Here is a 17,513-nt window from a genome sequence, read left to right on the forward strand (position 1 = left end):
ACCCCCTTCCTTTCCAGGTAATTTTTCCATTTCCAGTGCTACATCACTTTGTAATGGCTTTGGGGAGGGGGAGAACAAGGAACTTGTCTAAAAAGATTTGCCAGCTGGAGCTACTAACAGTCAAGAAGATGGCAGCAGGAATCATGACATCACCTGTAAGCCTCAGATGGTTGTACCTTCCCAATAACTTGCAGAAATTGATGAGGCAGAGCTGAACTAATCAATAAAAGAATAACAACTAAACAAAAGCAAGCACATATGTACTAACAAATGGAAATGTACCTGTATCGATCCTCCTTCCTTTCAAAGGAGGGCTGGCTGTTTGTTAATATTTCCTGCACTATTTGTCTTTTCACTTCATTAAAACAATATTTAAAAAACAAAAGGCTGAATCTTTAAATGCTCTAAATAGAAATTAAGAACTTTGCCTCTGTGAAAAATTCTGTAAAAAAGTCTGTTACATTCATGTCTGGACATAGCAGCAAGTAATACAGGCATTTTTTTGGACGACAGACGGCAGATATTGTGAACAGTGTTTGCATTGTTAAAACATGTAGTGGAGGCTACTGTGCTTGTTCTTAAAGAGGAGGGCCACCTTAAAAAAAATTATTAAAAGTCTTACCTGTCTAGGGTGCCCGCGATGTCGGCAGCAGATAACGAGCAATCGCTCGTCTCTCAGCTGCCCCGCTGCCATCCTTGGTCAGGGAATCAGGAAGTGAAGCATTGCGGCTCAGTTCCCTACTGCGCATGCACGTCTTCACTGGTCCCCGTTGTGTTCTGGGAATGCACACCGGCTTACAAAATGTTGCTTCTACAGGAGTTTTGTGTTCTGCCTGTAGAAGCTTCTCCATACTATCCTATGTGTCCATGCACATTAGGTCTATTAAAGGTGTATTTTGAGCTCGTTTAGAGGCAGAAAAAAAAAACACTTCTGGTTCTCCTAAACTCATCTAAACCTTGTACAAAAATTCTTTATATGAAAGTTTTTTACTGCCAAGAGAACAGATGTTTTAAGCCCAGTGTGCATGGAGCCGAAGTGCTTGACCTCTTCTATTGTCCCTTATATAATAGTAAACTTTAGTTGTGGAATTGAACAACAGGCAGATGTCTTCATACAAAGATTTAGCAGGTGAGTAGACAGGGAAAAGGGCAGCCGATAAATCACTTTACAACTAACAAGAAAGACAGTTTATTATTTGTTTTGAACTGATTTATAGTTCATCATTTTCTCATGAGAGGTTTTCAGTTACCTTAAACAAGTTAGGAGTTCTTAATAGTGTTACCACAGTGAGGCGTAAAATAGCCTACTCTCAGCTGATTTATTGCTGATGATGTGTGCTCTGACTTACATAGCTACATTAGTTAGTCAGGTTGAAAAAAGACACACGTCCTTCTAGTTTAAACAATAGAAAAAAAAAGACAAATGGAAAACTTACATATACACAATTCTATACCCACAGATGTTCTGGAGGATGGCCAAAAACCCTAATAAAGCATGGTCCAATTTTCTCCAGTTGATGAAAAAAATCCTTCCTGATTCTCAGGAAGCAATCGGATATTCCCTGGATCAACTACCCCTTGTGTTATTACCTTTAAATTAGGGCTGTGGAAATGAAAGATTAATTCCTCGATTAATCGATAAATTTTTTTGATCGATCAAAATTCTCTTTGCCGACTTCCGGGTCTCAGGGAGTTCCGTCGGAGATCCGGTGATGTCACCTACATCGACGTCACTGGACTCCTGCCCCACTGCTGCCCTAAAGAACTAACATGATTGTCGGCTTTACATGCTGTGTTTTTATCATCTTTATGTGAGTAGTTTGTGTTTGAACACAAAAATGAAATCTTAATTAAAAGCTTAAAAAGCTTAAGCGGTGAGCGCTTAGATCTTTTCTTTCTACCCATGACCTGGCGTCCTTGCTGAGATCTAAGGAGACGTGAGAGAACTTTATGGTCCGTCTTATCCCTTTTGATATCCGCTTGCATGACCACCTGTTTGCACAGGGGACCATGCCATAAGGTGAGAGTGATTAGTTAGACCGGAGGTGGAGGGATTGTCACGCTAATGTGGGAAAAAAATTACTTACGTCAGTGCTACTGTTTGAATTTAAAACGTATTTGTGTGAACTGTGAAGTTAAGTCATGGATTGTGGAAACTAACTAGTGTCGGGTGATTGTATATCCACTTCAGCCCCGGACCATTTTGCTGGCCAAAGACCAGGCCACTTTTTGCAATTCGGCACTGCATAGCTTTAACTGACAATTGCGCAGTCATGCGACGTGGCTCCCAAACAATATTGACGTCCTTTTTTTCCCACAAATAGAGCTTTCTTTTGGTGGTATTTGATCACACCTGCGGTTTTTATTTTTTTGCGGGGGCTGGGCTTTCATTTACTGAACACTGATCTCTGCTCCAATCACATGGAGCAGAGATCAGCATCACTGGTTGGTAGGCAGAACGGGGAGATGCTGTTTACAACGGCATCTCTCCGTTTAGCCGCCCCGTGAGATGATGGTGGTCGAGTCTGCAGGACCCGCGACCGGACTGATGGGGGTCCCGGCCAGGCACGCGGCAGGGCGGCATTAAAGATTGGACGCACCTGTACGCCAATATGCCTGCCCGTGCCATTCTGCCGACGTACATTGGCGTGTGCTGCTCGGGAACTGGATTTAGTATACCACATTTACCACTGACTAATGCAGAGTTGCAAGGCAAGGAGATCAGCTAAAAGTAGTTGGATCTGTATGTGCGTTATAATAAACCGAAATTAGTCGATTAATCGATTAAAAAAAATAGATTAATCAAACACAAAAATTTTAATCAGTAACAGCCCTACTTTAAATGTTAATATTATATTTTATAGATTTAGGAATGCATCCAGCACTTTTTTAAAAACATTCTACTGAGCTAAGTTGGAGATGCTATAAACATAGGCAGAACTGCACAACATGGGAGGAAATTGACTGTCTGTGCGACATAGAGTTCAGACTTTATTGTAAATTAGAAACAAGTTTCTGGTTGTAGGATGAAGTTCTAGGTCATTTTTATTATATACATAGATGAGGGACAGAGTAGACAATTTAAAATTAGCCGACGTCACTAACAAAAACTATACCTGTACTGTTAATAGCTAGGCTACTTAACCAGAGAAGACACATTTATTATTTATACTGTATTAAAATGTATTCAGATGCCTATAACAGTCTGACACGCCTCTATGAACAAACACATAAATGCAATAAGGAATTAAGAAATAAAGTAATTTAATCTAAATTACTGTAACTCCTATTAGCAATAGTGTGTTAATTCTGTACACTCTTACAGAATCATTTTATATGATGAAACTCCAACATGGCTTGGTTTACTTACAACAGAAATCTATATATTGAAGAAAATCAGTCATAATTGTTGTGTGTAAGACATTCTTATATGGTGTTCAATCAGAACAATGTGTTTTATGCTAACATTTCAGATCCATATAATCTGTGGCAAATGCATTGCAGAACGTTCAATATTTAAAGCAAGGACTTTTTGATAAAATCTGTAAGATACCAGAACCCAGCACCACTACCATGGTTAAAGGTCTCCAGACTTCTATATTTTAAAGGAAACTTACAAGGAATGGCCTTACCTTCCAAGGAAGAATGCTATGTAAAAGGTCGAACTGTTCAGATTGACAAACTGAAAAAGAAACATTTTCAAAGTAAAGCTGTTCTCCCATTCTGATTCAGTACGTGGCTGTTCTGTGGGCAAAAACATGTGCACAACTGTAGATTTTAACCATTTTCACTTAGATCTCAAGTAATCAACAAGCTAATGTGCAACTACTTAGTAAGGCGTTTCTACTACCTGCTCAATATTGAAAAACAGACAAGAGCAGAAATAACATGTGAGTTTTCTTACAATGCAGGATATTAGTCTGCTACTGCCCTCTGTACACTGTTCTACATACTACTGACCCCTGCACATTGCTCCACATACTACTGACCTCTATACACTGCCCTACATACTACTGACCTCTATACATTATTCAACATGCTACTGCCCTCTGCACACTGCTCTACATACTACTGACCTCTGTACACTGCTCTACATCCTACTGACCTCTGTACAATGCCCTACATACTACTGACCCCTGGACACTGATCCATATCCTACTGACCTCTATACACTACTCTACATAATACTGACCCCTATGCACTGCTCTACATAATACTGACTCCTGTACATTACCCTATATACTACTGACCTCTATATACTGCCCTACATACTACTGACCTCTGTACATTGTTCAACATGTTACTGACCTCTGTGCACTGCTCTACATACTACTGATCGTTGTCTACTGCCGTACATAATACTGACTTCTATACACTGCCCCACAAACTAATGACCTCTGTACACTGCCCTACATACTACTGACCCCTATACACTGCTCCACATCTTACTGACCTCTATACACTGTTCAATATTCTACTGAACTCTACACATTGCCCTACATACTCCTGACTTATGTACACTGCTCTACGTCCTACTGACATTTGTACACTGCTCTACATAATACTGACCCCTGTAAACTGCTTTACATACTACTTACCTCTGTCTACTGCCTATATAGTACTGATCTCTGTACATTGTTCTGCATCCTATTGACCTCTGTACTCTGCTCTACATTGTACTGACCTCTGTACACTGCTCTACAAACTACTGACCCCTGTACACTACCCTACATCATACTGACTTCTGTACACTGCTCTACGTACTACTGACCACTGTACAATGCTCTACATACAACTGACCACTGTACACTGCCCTACATACTAAAGACCTCTGAACACTGCCCTACATGTCACTGACCCCTGTACACTGCCCAAAACACTACTGACTTCTGTACACTGCTCTACATACTTCTGACCCCTGTACTCTGCCCTACATACTACTGACCCCTGTACTCTGCCCTACTTACACTGGCAAGAATTCAACCCAGCCAGCTAGGCCAGACTTTAGAGCAGACAGCCAGGCCTGAAACTAGTCAAGCAAATCAGCCTGCAGCACCAATTGTTCTACTTTCATGATGGACTTCTGTATTGGGGTGAGCAATTACGGTACTCTCCAAACATGAAAAAATTGTGAATGAAAGTGAATGCTGAGTTTTTCACCAAAACTAACTGTTACGGTAGGCTAAGTTTATATTTTTACAGTTACATTTGTTATATCACAGTTTTCTGTGGATTGTGTACACAACCCAGCAATCGATGGTGATCATTTTTGAGAAAGAAAAAAAAAAAGGCGCATTTGCTATGGAATAGAGGAAAAGTAAAAAGGAGGTGGCTTGGAGACCCATGCAATGTGTTTTTTCGGGCTACCAAAATAAGCTTTTGAATAATTTTACAAAAATGAAGCGAAAAGAGCAGCAGAAAACAATGAAATGTGGTATTATACTTACCAAGGTTAGTGAGGATGAGTGCAACTTTTTCATAGAGCTGCAAAATAAGTCCAAAAGAAAGTTTTAGCTGCAAGTTATAGCATAACTATTTTTAACTTTATCAACAGTAAACAGTAAAGAGCACAAAATAATAATTTCAATAAAAACTAAAATCTATAAATACACTTTTAGCTTTTGAATGTTCTGATTATTTAGAGTAATTTGACTTTTTACAGGCATTATCAAATTAAATACGAGAATACATAATTATTTAAAAGCATTGATTTTCTGTAAGCTCCCAGGCTGGATGAGACTCGGCCCCATTATTTCACATGCAGGAAACTCTCATGTTTCAGCACACAGACAAATTAAGTACTATAAAATTATAAATAGCATCTTACCACATTCAGTAGCATAATGATGCAAAAGTTGATACACACTGCAGTCCCTGTGGTAGCAACCTGAGAATTATTCCTGATTAAGGCCCATTTAAAGGCAGCAAATGTACTGACAGTCACAACACGATATATTACAATGCCGAAAACAGCAGCAATTACCACACAAATCTAAAAAGCAAGAAGAAGAAAGGCAGCTGTTAGAAGAAAATATACTCTCTAATTCCATTAGAAAAGTAATATGACTTATGATAACATATCAAAAATAACATTTTTATTCACTAGAACCTTTTGAGTCATTGTCCTGGAACAAGAATTTACTGTGGATCAGGGATATCAGTAAAGTTTGAACTTCTGATCTACATGCTTGTTGATCTACATGCCTTGAGTGAAGATTCATATGCATTAAACATTTTGTCCCAAATGTTATTGTAGTAGGAACAGTACAGTCAATGTGTTTTAGGGGATTAGGGTTCCCCTTCTTCAGTGCTCTTAAAGCATAAATTAACTTTAAAAATAAATGCACATTTTTTTGCAGGTAAAAAAATGTGCATTTCTTATTTCTTATTGGGAGCCTGTTTAGCATTGTACCAATGATCAGCAGATCTCTGGTGCCTTGCAGGTCTCCAGCAGATCTGCCAGTGTATCTGTGTGCCTGGATATTCCGTACGAGAAAGTAGATACAATCTGACAGGGAGAGAGAGTGAACTACCACAGAGCTCCACAGCACTGTGGTAGTTCATTGAAAACTACAAGCTGACAGCTGCAAAGGCTGCCAGACCTTGTAGTTTTCCATTCACAGGACATTGTGAATGAGTGACACAACCGGACGGAGTCCTGCTCGGCCCTGATTTTTTTTAGATCAGGAGATCGAGGAGGTGCGTTCATTACATGTTACACCCATATGGATGTAACATGTTACAAAAGGTGAACTTATCCTTTAATGTTATGCCGTTCGACTCTAACTCGAAGCTCATCCCTACACAGCATACACCAAATCTAACATTAAGATCCTTGAAAAAGGGGTAACCTTAATTCCCTAAAATACATTGGATGTACTGTTTCTATTGTTGGTAAAGTCTTGAAAGTTTAAAACATATGACTCTTCACTCAAGGTGGTCCTCATTGCAGACACAAACGCTTTAAGTCTGGGGAAACAGCAATCAGCCCAGTACCTCCAGAAATCAAACAGCCCAGTCAAGTGCAATATGACAACCCATCAGACTCAAAGCTGACTTGCTTTTCTCTAACAAAGCTATTTCAGATTCCAATCCAGGGCTGCCATGTACCCAAACACTGCAGAAAGCACTAATATCTTTAATTCAACCTACCAGGAAACTAGAATGTTCAAAAGTAGAGGTCCGCTATAGCATTCTATCTTTTCTTTAATCAAAAAAAAATAAAAACCAAGCTGAATAAATATGCAAAAATCTTATCACGACAAGCTTGGTTATGTTTTGCCTTCTAGATCAGCTGGAGTATTTGCTACTTTTTTTTAAAAGAAAACATTTGATAGGTTAATTTTTATAGACATATCTCTTTTTGTGTTATAAAACTATGTTATGAATATTTTTCTTTTATGCTATTGTCTTTATTTCTTCTAAAATAACATATTATCATAAAAAATAACAAACCATAAAAAATATTCCAGAAGCAGAAACAACAAGTCTGCTGCATTTATCTGCAAAGGCTTGGTAAGGCTCCGGCTTTCCTGATATTGGGTTTAGCCGCTCTTTTTTGGAGTATTTGGCTTCAAATTGAGGACGGATCTCTTCCTGTATTTGAAGGGATAAATGAAAGAAAAAAAATTATATTTGTATGATATAAAATAATGGTTCCTAAAAAATAACCTGTTTCCCAATAACACAGTCCATGTCTTACTGAGTGCTGCTAGAGCTTGTCCAGAGCAGATGGACCATGCCTCCCAATAAACCACCCATCCAAGAAGAATACTGACAAATCTGTGCTCCCTCGCCACCTCTCTGCTGCAGGAATCTATTCTGAGTAAGCTCCTGTGTTGTCACTGCACCTCCTCCATGTGATAGTGTTCAGGCCTGACAATTGCTGCTCAATCCAAACACTTTCATATGGGGGGGTGCACATGCTTTCCGATACCTAGAAGCCCCGTTCCATTAGAGCAACAGAGCAAAGTCTCCAGTGGAGCAGGAGGGCAGTGATGCGTATGTAGCACCGGCTCCTAAAGAGCATGCGCTATTTGTTTTATTCATTTAACATTCCTGGAACCACAGTTTGGTTTTGTGATCAATTACACCAAATTATGGTCTCAGTACCAGTCTAGCTGGATTGCACTGTGTTCTGCTTGGCTATAGGTGGCGCTGTTATCTCTGGCAGGTGTGAGAACGCAGTTCAGCTGGGTGCATTGAGTGCTATTTTTCTCTGAACCAGCCCAGTGGGAGTGTCATCCTGCTGTGCATTCTGGGAGAGGGTACTTAAGGTACTGACATCATGTGCTTCGGGGTTTTGGTCCAGAAGTGCTTTCTGTCTGTTTGGTCCTGGTCCTCCTGACCATCCCCCAAGGCTTTCATGGCCTGGGGTGTGGATCCATCCAATTCTGAGTCTTGGGGCTGGCTAGACCGAGGCCAAGTAACTGGAGAGAAAATTTGGAGGTGTTCCGGTGCAGTCTGATCTGTGGAGAGGGCCAGCAACTGGAGAAGCAACCAGGGGAGGACTCTTCGGGAGAAGGCCACGCTGAAGGCTGGCTTCTCAGAAAGAGCATGGAGGCTTAGTTGAAAGACCCCAAGTGAATCTACGGGCCGGCTGCAAGATACTGGTACCGTATGAGAGCTCTCTAAATTGGTTTCTATTCTCCAGTTACTACAAGGGTTCTACAATAAGTCTGTGGCAGAGACTTTACTTTACTACAAGTGTTCTACAATAAGTCTGTGGCAGAGACTTTACTACAAGTGTTCTACAACAAGTCTGTGGCAGAGACTTTGCTTTATCTGAGCACTCTATCGGCTGCTAGGCCTAGTGAGAGGAGGTCTATCTGATAAGAGTGAGGATCCAGTTGTGAATGGCTATTCTCTGGATTGTTAATAGTGAGAGACTACTTGTTTGACTAAGTTACAAGAGCACCTGAACTTTCTATCTGAAACCCTCTAACCCTCATCGAGAGACTGTGTTGTTTATTTCATTCTTTGCAAATAAAAATCCCTCAAGCGGATCTGGTGTCAGTCTCTGCAGTTCTTGGGCCATCAACCTCGGGAAACCCCTAGACAAACACGAGGTCAAGAAGGTAACCGTAAGCCCAATAATATCAGCAGCTCCTTCGGGGGTTAGTGCTACACGTAAGTTTACCTTACTGGGCGAGGCACTGAAACATCTTTAAAGTGACATAGAAATGAACAGCCCACACACTGATGCCAGCACTGATTTAAAATCAGCTTTACTATAATAAATAGAGGATTCACAACATATAGTCTTGCCTATCCACCTCCTGCTTCAATGCATCATTATCATCACCATCGTGGTCTCCATGTGCAATCCCTGGTGCTCTCTGTTGCCATTCAATAAATGAGCTATAAACTATATATCTCCCCCATGTGACTCTCCTGTACATCATGTGGTACAGCTCAAATGTTCTTGACTGACAGAGGAGCACTTCCCTATTGCTTCTCTGTTTATCAATGCAGTTAACATAACTGCCACCCCGTGGTTCTGTAGGAAATAAGAAGAGCTTTGCTGTCAATCAGAAACATTGAGCCACTTCACATGATCCTGGGACTTTTTTTATTTTTTATACTGATTCTAAATAAATTACATTAAGGATTGTTTTATTAGGTTTTTAGTAACATAATGTTCTTTAGTAAATGAATAGGTCACATGACTGCCATTGCACCAATCGGCTTTAGGCAGACTAGGGCAAAGGAAACAAAACACTGTAGTAATGTTTGAATGACGTCACATGCTGAAAATGACCTCCACCCACATTTTTCATATGCACTTACTTAATAACTGCATGCAGATCACATGACCAAATACTGTATGAATATAAATGTTAAAAAGTATTTGTCAGCATTCTAATTCATCAATATATAAAGAAAATTCTAATGATAACATGCACTATACATACTGAATTGTGTGCTTATGGGTTTACATGCACTTTTGGATACACTACAATCCCTGAGCCAACTGAACTGCCAGGCAAGTCATTTTCATAACATACTTTTTTTTTTTTTTTAAAGTGGGACTCCAACAAAAACTATTTGTGCAATTTTAAATATAGTGAGGTAGTGTTAGATCTATTAGGTTTAATTTGTTGTCAATGTCATGCCCATCCCTAATACTTTTACGAATAGCATTTTTTTTCCATTTGTAAATACCTTTTTGCCTTTATTTTGTGCAGCACTTCCTGCTGCGGTCACCTAGGTGATTTCATCACTAGGCAATTAGCATGTACTCCTGGGATATCGACGTTATCTATCCCAGGAGTTCATGCGAACCGCCTAGTGACGAAATATTTTTTCCTGCTTTTCGCAACATCTATTAGTCCTCTGATTGACAGGTTGCTATAGCAATGGGGCGGGAACTTCTGCCACCACCGCCATTGCTATGGTAACCTGTCAGGAAGAGAGAGTGGCATTACTACGCTAGATCAGGAGGTGCATGCTGGGTAGCCAGCTGCACCGAATCCCGGAAATTAAGAGAAGAGGGCTTCTGATGCTCACAGTAGAGATGGAACCCGCCTGCTTCCAAGATCTGGTCTTCCACTATTTAAACATAAACTAAAATGAAGAAATATATGACATTATGTAAATGTTGCAGTATAGGTGTACACAATTATAGTAGAGTGTTTAAAAAAAATTATTTGGGGGAGTGGAACTTTAAATACCACAGATCGTAGATGTACAATAGCCTGCTAGTGAAACCTTTAACCTTTACCTCTTCTTCTTCCCAGTCTATTAAATCCCAGTCATAGGCAATCACAGCTCTTCTTCGTTTCCAAAACTCCAGAAAAACTGTTGCTAAAATGTAAAATATAATTATAGTAATTTAGGATAATATAAGAACGCATAAAAATATACACCCCTTACATATTTTAAGCTGTGCATTTTTTCTAAGCTATATTTTTTTATAGAAAATCCAACAACCTATATGGTGTCTGAGGGTCATAGCACAACCCCATCATTCCTAGTGGAAAAAAGAAAGACACTTGCCAAATGAAGATGAAAAGGTGTTTTTATATATTATTAAGATCTTACACCAGGCAACTGGGTGGTAGGAATGATCCATTTAAAGGTCATGACCTAATACCTATACTGTTATTCTATAGCGCCATCATATAAAATGGGAGGTCAAGGAACAAAAACAGACACTTATTAAAAGGTAAACTATGCTGCTTTTGATTACAAAGGGAGATATTTCTTAAAAATTGCACAATTTAATCATGGTACATCTGTACTCAAGGGTATCAGGTAAACAGTGGCCCACCTTCTCCGAGTCTAAATCCTAGTGAGCAGAGAATTACAGAAAGCTACTACAAAGAAATACAGTAGCAATATTGTGTTCAGTGTTATTTAGATATGAATAATGATTATGTTGTAAGGAAACAAAAGTTACAGATGTGTTGTTTTTTTTCAACAGTATCCCAGTTTTCCTCCTGATAAAGCCACGTGGGAGGGTGGCGATACACGAGGAGGCAGAGCCAGGTGTCGTGTGACTACTGGAGCAAGTGAGATATTGTTGGAATGTCCTTTACTGTGATGCCTGTTTTTAATTAATAAAGTGTGAGTGCAATTCCTCAAGTTTTGGGCTAGTGTTATCTGTGATATTAACTGATACTGTACTATTGGAGTTTTCTCCCCCTCTTTCTCTGAGTACTTTGTGGAGCTATTCATTATGAGCTGATATGCTAATAAGGAGGATTTAATAGGAGAACCAGCATCTGGTGTGCAAGACACTTTTCTCTTTTTCTCTGTTGGCTATGTTGGCACATTAGTAATTCTTGTAATAAGGTGAGCGTCCCCTTCACCTGGTGACGGGGCACTATTGCATGGTTTGCTGAAACACAGAGGGGATCCAGGAATTTCCTATACACTGTTTTTCTTCTGAGAAGAAGTCATACTGGAACATTTCTTTTGGACTTTTGGGATTTATCCTCTGTGTCTTTTCCCTTTTTTCTTTTTTCTGATTTGGACTTTATAAGATTTTTGCACTTGACACATTTGATATCCATTGTGCTTTTTGGTTGAGGATTATTAGTCACATTACCTGAGCAGCGCTATCACTACACTGTATATATATATATTTGTATTATTTACGGAACGCATATTGTGATAGCAGCAGCCAGTAGATAGTTTTTTTATTTAGGGGGCAGCGAACAAACACCATTCAAATTCTTATAGCAGTTTTGCATATTATGTAATTAGGATTGCCTTGATGAATAATACTTACCCCAAACTGCCATAAACACTGCAAAGAAGACAGTTGCTCCATTATCAAAAAGATGGGTTACCTAAAACATAAAAAGGACATCACTCTGAAGCTTATTTTAATTTAGGTAGGGACATAACAGAACAAGCTGGCTCCAAGGTTTTCTACAATGTTCTAAGACTTGCTGATATCACTGGATCATGCTACATACAGTATCTCACAAAAGTGAGTACACCCCTCAAATTTTTGTAAATATTTTCTTATATCTTTTCATGTGACAACACTGAAGAAATGACACTTTGCTACAATGTAAAGTAGTGAGTGTACAGCTTATATAACATTGTCAATTTGAGGTCCTCTCAAAATAACTCAACACACAGCCATTAATGTCTAAACCGCTGAGTACCCCTAAGTGAAAATGTCCAAATTGGGCCCAAAGTGTCAATATTTTGTGTGGCCACCATTGTTTTTCAGCACTGCCTTAACCCTCTGGGGCATGGAGTTCACCAGAGATTCACAGGTTGGCACTGGAGTCCTCTTCCACTCCTCCATGATGACATCATGGAGCTGGTGGATGTTAGAGACCTTGCGCTCCTCTACCTTCCATTTGAGGATGCCCCACAGATGCTCAATAGGGTTTAGGTCTGGAGACATGCTTGGCCAGTCCATCACCTTTACCCTCAGCTTCTTTAGCAAAGCAATGATCATCTTGGAGGTCTGTTTGGGGTCGTTATCTTGGAATACTGCCCTGCGGCCCAGTCTTCCGAAGAGAGAGGATCATGCTCTGCTTCAGTATGTCCCAGTGCATGTTGGCATTCATGGTTCCCACAATGAACTGTAGCTCCCTAGTGCCTGCAGCACTCATGCAGCCCCAGACCATGACACCACCATGCCTGACTGTAGGCAAGATACACTTATCTTTGTACTTCTCACCTGGTTGCCACCACACAAGCTTGACACCATCTGAACCAAATAAGTTTATCTGGGTCTCATCAGACAACAGGACATGGTTCCAGTAATCCATGCCCTTAGTCTGCATGTCTTCAGCAAACTGTTTGTGGGCTTTCTTGTGCATCATCTTTAGAAGAGGCTTCCTTCTGGGATGACAGCCATGCAGACCAATTTGATGCAGTGTGTGGCGTATGGTCTGAGCACTGACAGGCTGACGCCCCCACCCCTTCAACCTCTTCATCAATGCTGGCAGCACTCATAAGTCTATTTTCCAAAGACAACCTCTGAATATGACGCTGAGCACGTGCACTCAACTTCTTTGGTTGACCATGGCAAGGCCTGTTCTGAGTGGAACCCGTTCTGTTAAAAAACTTTATGGTCTTGGCCACCGTGGTGCAGCTCAGTTTCAGGGTCTTGGCAATCTTCTTATAGTCTAGGCCATCTTTATGTAGAGCAACAATTCTTTTTTTCAGATCCTCAGAGAGTTCTTTGCCACGAGGTGCCATGTTGAACTTACAGTGACCAGTATATGAGAGTGAGAGCAATAACTCCAAATTTAACACACCTGATGGCTAATTGGACCCAATTTGGACATTTTCACTTAGGGGTGCACTCACTTTTGTTTCCAGTGGTTTAGACATTAACCACTTAAGGACCAAGCCTCTTTTTGAGATTTGTTGTTTACAAGTTAAAAACATTTTTTTTTTGCTAGAAAATTACTTAGAACCCCCAAACATTATACATATTTTTCTAACACCCTATAGAATAAAATCATTGCAATACTTTCAGTCACACCGTATTTGCGCAGCAGTTTTACAAGCGCACTTTTTCTGGAAAAAATATACTTTTTTGAATAAAAAAATAAGACAGCAATAAAGTTATCACAATGTTTCTTATATTGTGAAAGATAATATTACACTGAGTAAATTGATACCCAACAAGTCACACTTCAAAATTGTGCCTGCTCGTGGAATGGCGACAAACTTTTACCCTTAAAAATATCCATAGGCAACGTTTAAAAAATTGTACAGGTTGCATGTTTTGAGTTATAGAGGAGGGCTAGAATTATTGCTCTTGCTCTACCAATCGTGGTGATACCTCACATGTGTGGTTTTCATATGCGGGTGCTACTTGCATATGTGTTTGCTTCTGCACGTGAGCTCGGCAGAACGGGGCGTGTTTAAAAAACATTTTTTTCTTATTTATTTTACCTTTTATTTTATTTTTTTATACTGTTCTTTTGTAAAAAAAATTAAATTGTATTACTTTTATTCCTATTACAAGCAATGTAAACATCCATTGTAATAGAAAAAAGCATGACAGGACCTGTTAAATATGAGATCTGGGGTCAAAAAGACCTCAGATCTCATATTTACACTAAAATGCAATAAAAAAGGCCCTTTAAGAGCTATGGGCCGAAGTGGCGTTTTGATGTTGCTTCCGCCCAGCAATGGTATGGAGACCGGTGGGGGCCATTTTCCCCTCACTCGGCTCTATACCCAGCATGGATCAACATCTGATCGCCTCTACCGCTGCCAATGGCTCCAGTAAGTGGCGGAGGGCACCGGAGTGCGGCGGGAGGGGGGGCCTCTCCCAGAGCGGTTAAAAGTGATCTTTTGTTGAATCCGCCACAGAGACCACTCTTAGAAACTGGACCGGCTAAAGAAGAGGATACCGGGCTTATGGCAGCTAGCTGCTGCCATAACAACAATATTCCTCTTCAAAGTTAGGACATATATCCGCGTGCAGCGGTCTGGAAGTGATTAAATGGCTGTGTGTTGAGTTATTTTGAGGTATAGAACATTTACATTGTTATTCAAGCTCTACACTCACTACTTCACACTGTAGCAAAGTGTAATTTCTTCAGTGTTGTCACATGAAAAGATATAATAAAATATTTACAAAAATGTGAGGGGTGTACTCACTTTTGTGAGGTACTGTATGTATGTCTGCCTGCAGCAGCTGATGTATGATTTCAAGTCTAGCGTACAATAAACATCAATAATGTTACAAACTTGTCACTGTGTCAAACATGTCACTTGTATGGTATGTACAAGACTGAATTACTTGGCAATGACAGTGACTCTTCAGATCTGGGCAGTCATATACAGACTTAAAGGGCCCGATCGTGTGAATGACAGTGAAGTATTCAAGTCATATAACCATGTGTAAAGGAACTGACATCTTTAAAGTAACCACAAGTTAATGTTACAAAATAATAAATGAAGCCCAATCTGTGCAAATTTTCTTGGCTCACTAATTATTCTTACATAATCTTCAAGCTGCAGCGTGAAACTTCCCAAATTTATTCATACAGTGCCATGATTCGAGGGGGCAGAGTAGTACTGAACATTAAAACCAAACACATGAAATGTTATAAATAATACAATATGGCACAAATTATTTTCATTGGAGTAATATGGCCACAACGTTTATTAAATAACAATAACACGTTTTAGACACCAATTCTTCAAAAACATATAAGAATTCTGATACAACCTTTAGGCCTCATGCACACTGGACATTTTTACAGCTGCTGTTTTTGGCTTCAGACGTTTTTCCTGAAGTCAATAAACTCCCTAGCATGTTATCCTATGTGTCCATGCACACATGGGCTGTTATCAGCAGTTTTTTCCCAGGGCGTTTTCTAGCTGGAAAAAACCCCCAGAACTAGTAGGTTTTGAGAGAAGTTTTTCAGCTGTAAAAAAAAAAACCACCCTAATGCTGAAAAAAAATGAAAACAGCAAAAACACTGAAAAACTTGGCTATTCAGCGTTCATCATCGTTTTTGAGCCATAAGCTTTTATGGGAATATAGTCTTGCTTAAAAAGGCTACAGCTAAAACAAAAAATAAAAAACGCTGAAAAACGCTAGTGCAAAATTGCTGAAAAACTCACGCTACAGCTTCAACTTTCCACAGCAAATGTTACTGACTTTTTTATAACGTCCAATGTGCATGAGCTCCTTGACAGTGTCATCCAATAACCTGTTCCATTGTAAACCTGGACCGGCCACCAGCCATATACAACCTGCCCAGTGGGTACACACCAATCGTTTTTACGCTATTATTCACCTGGAATTTCCTGTTCCGCTGTAAACCTGTATCGGCCACTAGCCATCTACAACCAGCTCGGTGGGTACACACCAGTAATTTTTACACCATTATTCACCTGGAATAAACCTTAGTAAGTACTTCCTTCATAAACACCACATAATCATACATATTTGTGACCGTTAAGGTTAAACCACTTGTCCAAGCATTACCAACGATCTTAATTTTTTGCCACCGTCAAGGACCAACCAATGCTGTGACAAAAGTACAATATGATCCACAAGTCCTCCATTCTCTTTGCGTACCTCAGTTCCCTAAACCTACGCACTGTCAATCATAACCATATCCAATCATTTATTAAGAGGGTTGGTGGCCCAAATTGCTCACCGCAGTCTGTTCCTCCTTGAGGTTTCTCTAAGCTATGAGCACTTCCTCCCTGCTCCCTACATCATGCCCTTAACTGTTTGCTGACCATATACTGTACATATACAGTGGCAAGGTGGCTCTTCTGTGCAGAATCACCTACCTGTATGTGATCCTTCACTTCTGGGTCTGGGGCACGCACATGTGCAACCCGTTCTTGCTGTCAGTGGGTCAGACAGACTCGATGTCCACCAAGACCCACTAATAGTTCGGGACAGGATGGTCTGCCTATTTAAACAAGGCAGATCGCCATTCTGTTAGTAGGGAAGGTAGTGATTCTGTATTTCTGCTAAGCAGGAATACGGATCTCTGCCTTCTCATAGTACAAGTACATCATAAACAGTGAGTAAGCACATTTTGGGCACACATTTAACCCTTTGATCGCCCCTGATGTCAACCCCCTCCTTGCCAGTGTCATTAGTACAGTGACAGCACATATTTTTTTAGCACTGATCACTGTATTAGTGTTACTGGTCCCCAAAAAGTTTTAAAAATGTCACTTAGTGTCCAATTTGTCTGCCGCAATATTGCTGATCGCTGCCATTACTAGTAAAAAATAAAATAAAATCAATATATATATCCCATAGTTTGTAGACACTATAACTTTTGCGCAAACCAATCAATATACGCTTATTGGGATTTTTTTTTACCAAAAGTATGTAGCAGACAGCATATTGGCCTAAACTGAAGAAATTTCGATTTTTTACATTTTGTTATTGTATTTGTTTTAAAGCAGGAAGTAAAAAATATTATTTTTATTTAAAATTGTTAAAAGTTATTTTTGTTTATATCGCAAAAAATAAAAGCCACAGAGGTGATCAAATAACACCAAAAGAAAGCTGTATTTGTAACACCAAAAGAAAGCCCACCCTG

At 39.8% G+C, this 17,513-nt stretch overlaps 1 protein-coding gene across 5 annotated transcripts in view; it reads right to left on the bottom strand.

The window, feature by feature from the left end:
- Window positions 1-17,513, bottom strand: part of ANO4 (anoctamin 4) — a 320,816-nt gene that overhangs the window by 49,491 nt on the left and 253,812 nt on the right. For all 5 annotated transcript variants that reach the window (XM_077472273.1, XM_077472272.1, XM_077472275.1 and 2 more), the window contains 6 exons: window positions 12,236-12,296; window positions 10,724-10,806; window positions 7,456-7,596; window positions 5,828-5,992; window positions 5,448-5,484; window positions 3,633-3,744 (listed from right to left, as the gene is read on the bottom strand). In XM_077472273.1, coding sequence (XP_077328399.1) covers window positions 3,633-3,744; window positions 5,448-5,484; window positions 5,828-5,992; window positions 7,456-7,596; window positions 10,724-10,806; window positions 12,236-12,296 — 599 coding nt within the window. The remainder of the gene's footprint in view (window positions 1-3,632; window positions 3,745-5,447; window positions 5,485-5,827; window positions 5,993-7,455; window positions 7,597-10,723; window positions 10,807-12,235; window positions 12,297-17,513) is intronic.

The sequence above is a fragment of the Lithobates pipiens genome, unplaced genomic scaffold, assembly GCF_037356315.1.
Source record: "Lithobates pipiens isolate NorthernLeopardFrog02 unplaced genomic scaffold, aLitPip1_a1.2 Scaffold_8, whole genome shotgun sequence".
In the NCBI taxonomy this organism is placed as follows: domain Eukaryota; kingdom Metazoa; phylum Chordata; class Amphibia; order Anura; family Ranidae; genus Lithobates; species Lithobates pipiens.